Here is a 2,806-nt window from a genome sequence, read left to right on the forward strand (position 1 = left end):
ACAAACTTTGGTTGGAAGCCTTTTTCAGGGAGAACAAGAGAGTGATAAAACAGAGCAGCTTGGAGAAGAACTTTCTTTCCCCACTCTGGCTGCTTTTTAATATTTTTCCTGCTGTGTGAGAGTCTTTTAAGGCAGGGTAAAGCTTTGGGGCTTGGCTTGATTCGTGTCAGCGTGGGTCAGGAGAGCTGTAGCAAATCAAAACAAATCAAAAAATCAAAGTTGGGGTGGTGACCCAACAGCGTGGCCAGGTGGGAAGAGGGGCACGGAAATGCTGGGGGGTTCAGCAAGGAACCCCCGACCCCTCTTCCCTGGAAAGGGGACAAGGCAAAGGGCAAGGCAAGGAGCCTGCAGAAATGTTGCCCCCGTTTCTCTTCCCAGAGTCTGCAGCTCTGATTCTGCTCAGGAGAAAGCCTTTGATCCATGGGCTGCTGGTGGCCCTGGGCAGAGCATCCATGGGCTGGTTACGCTCAAAACCTCTGTGCTGGGAGGGCACAGTCAATGCTATAAGTGTAAAACTGATTAAATCCACATGTTGGTGCAAACTGAAGCTGGGCAGGATGCTGAGGGTCTTCTGTGTGGGGCTTTGCTTCTCCAGCCTGTTAATCCTCCCTGGTACTTGCTCACCGCACGCATGAGGTCTCCTCTAACACAACTTGTTGTCTGGCTTCTTTCAGGAATGACCTTGAGGAGGAACCGGAAAGATGCGGCAGAGTGCAGAAATGAATCATTTGGCGAGGAAGAAAAGGAGAAGCTCTGACTGAAGGCACCAGCCCTGGTCCACGGGTGTTATGTGCTCTCGGGCACATAGCAGGGGCTGAGCGGTGCCCGGGGCTTGCATGGAGCATCTTCTCCAGCAGATGCTGTCCCCACCCGGCTGTCACCCCATGCCCAGCTCTGGATGCTCCCAGTGAACCTTTTCTTCCTGGGCGGAAGCTGGTCCCACCAGCCCAAAATGAGACGCTTGCAAACCAGCTCGCTTCTGCTCTGCGTGGCGGCCGCCGCCGCTGCCATCCCCATCGTGCCCTGGAAGGTGAAATGCCCCCCGCAGTGCGTCTGCCAGATCAGGCCCTGGTACACCCCCCGCTCGGTGTACCGGGAGGCTGCCACGGTGGACTGCAACGACTTGTTCATCTCCACCGTGCCCGAAGACCTGCCGGAGGGAACCCAGACCCTCCTCTTGCAAAGCAACAACATCGCCAGGCTCGAGCAGAGCGAGCTGGACTATCTCAGAAACCTCTCGGAGCTGGACCTGTCGCAGAACAGCTTCTCCGATGTCTGGGACTTTGGCCTGAAGAGCATGCCCCAGCTGCTCAGCCTGCATCTGGAGGAGAACCAGCTTTCCGAGCTGCCTGACGGCAGCTTCCCTGGGCTGGGCAACCTGCAGGAGCTCTACCTGAACCACCACCAGCTCCGCAGGATCGCTCCCCGAGCCTTCTCCGGCCTCGGCAGCCTGCTGCGCCTCCATCTCAACTACAACCAGCTGAGGACAGTGGACAGCCGTTGGTTCCAGATGCTCCCCAGCCTGGAGATCCTCATGATTGGAGGCAACAGGGTGGATGCAATCTTGGATATGAATTTCAGGCCTCTCTCGAACCTGCGGAGTTTGGTTTTGGCTGGGATGAACCTGAGGGAGATCTCGGACTATGCGCTGGAAGGGCTGCGCAGCCTGGAGAGCCTCTCTTTCTACGACAACAAACTCATGAATGTCCCCAAGCGGGCACTGCAGCAAGTTCCAGGCCTCAAGTTCCTGGATCTGAACAAAAACCCGTTGCAGAGGGTGAAGCAAAGTGACTTCACCAACATGCTGCACCTCAAAGAGCTGGGGCTCAACAACATGGAGGAGCTGGTGTCCATAGACCAGTTCGCCTTGATCAACCTCCCCGAGCTGACCAAGCTAGACGTGACCAACAACCCCAAGCTGTCCTTTATCCACCCCAACGCGTTCCACCACCTCCCCCAACTGGAAACCCTCATGCTCAACAACAACGCCCTAAGTGCCTTGCATAAGCAGACGGTCGAGTCCCTGCCCAACCTGCAGGAGATCAGCATCCACAGCAACCCCATCCGCTGCGACTGCGTCATCCGTTGGGTCAACAGCACGGAAAACCACATCCGCTTCATCGAGCCCCAGTCCACGCTGTGCGCCGAGCCCCCCGACCTCAAGAGGAGGCACATTCGGGATGTCCCTTTCCGGGAGATGACGGACCGGTGTCTACCTCTCATCTCCACCAAGAGCTTCCCTTCCCACTTGGAGGTTGATGCTGGGGCCAACATCTCCTTGCATTGTCGAGCTCTGGCGGAGCCGGACCCGGAGATCTACTGGGTCACTCCTTCGGGGGTGAAGCTGATCCCCTACACGGAAGATGGGTGGTACAAGGTGCACCCCGAAGGGACGCTGGAGATCCACGGGATCTCGGCTCGCGAGGCCGGGCTGTACACCTGTGTGGCTCACAACCTCCTCGGGGCGGACACCAAGAGCGTCAGCGTGACAGTCAACCACTCCTTCCCGCTCAGCGAGGACAGCCTGGAGCTGGTGGTGGCGGATATCCAGACCTACCACATCCTGGTTGCCTGGAAACCGCATCTCAACACCATCTCCTCCAACCTGACCTGGTCCAGCTTCTTGCTTAGCTCCAGCTTGGACACAACCAACGTGGCCCGGATCCCCCTGGGGACCCACACCTACAACATCACCCGGCTCCACCAGGACACAGAGTACTGGGCTTGCCTCCACGTGGCCTTTGTAGACTTGCAGGCCAAGGTGGCTTGCGTGAACGCCCGGACTAAAGAGGCTGCTCTCCCGGCT

General features: G+C 57.7%; 1 protein-coding gene across 1 annotated transcript in view; it reads left to right on the forward strand.

Annotated features, from left to right (window-relative positions):
* The first annotated feature begins 952 nt into the window (after window positions 1–952).
* The window catches only part of LRRN2 (leucine rich repeat neuronal 2), a 13,956-nt gene continuing 12,102 nt past the window's right edge, over window positions 953–2,806 (forward strand). Inside the window, exon 1 of the mRNA XM_009876056.1 lies at window positions 953–2,796. Coding sequence (XP_009874358.1) covers window positions 953–2,796 — 1,844 coding nt within the window. The remainder of the gene's footprint in view (window positions 2,797–2,806) is intronic.

Source organism: Apaloderma vittatum, unplaced genomic scaffold (assembly GCF_000703405.1).
Source record: "Apaloderma vittatum isolate BGI_N311 unplaced genomic scaffold, ASM70340v1 scaffold23589, whole genome shotgun sequence".
In the NCBI taxonomy this organism is placed as follows: domain Eukaryota; kingdom Metazoa; phylum Chordata; class Aves; order Trogoniformes; family Trogonidae; genus Apaloderma; species Apaloderma vittatum.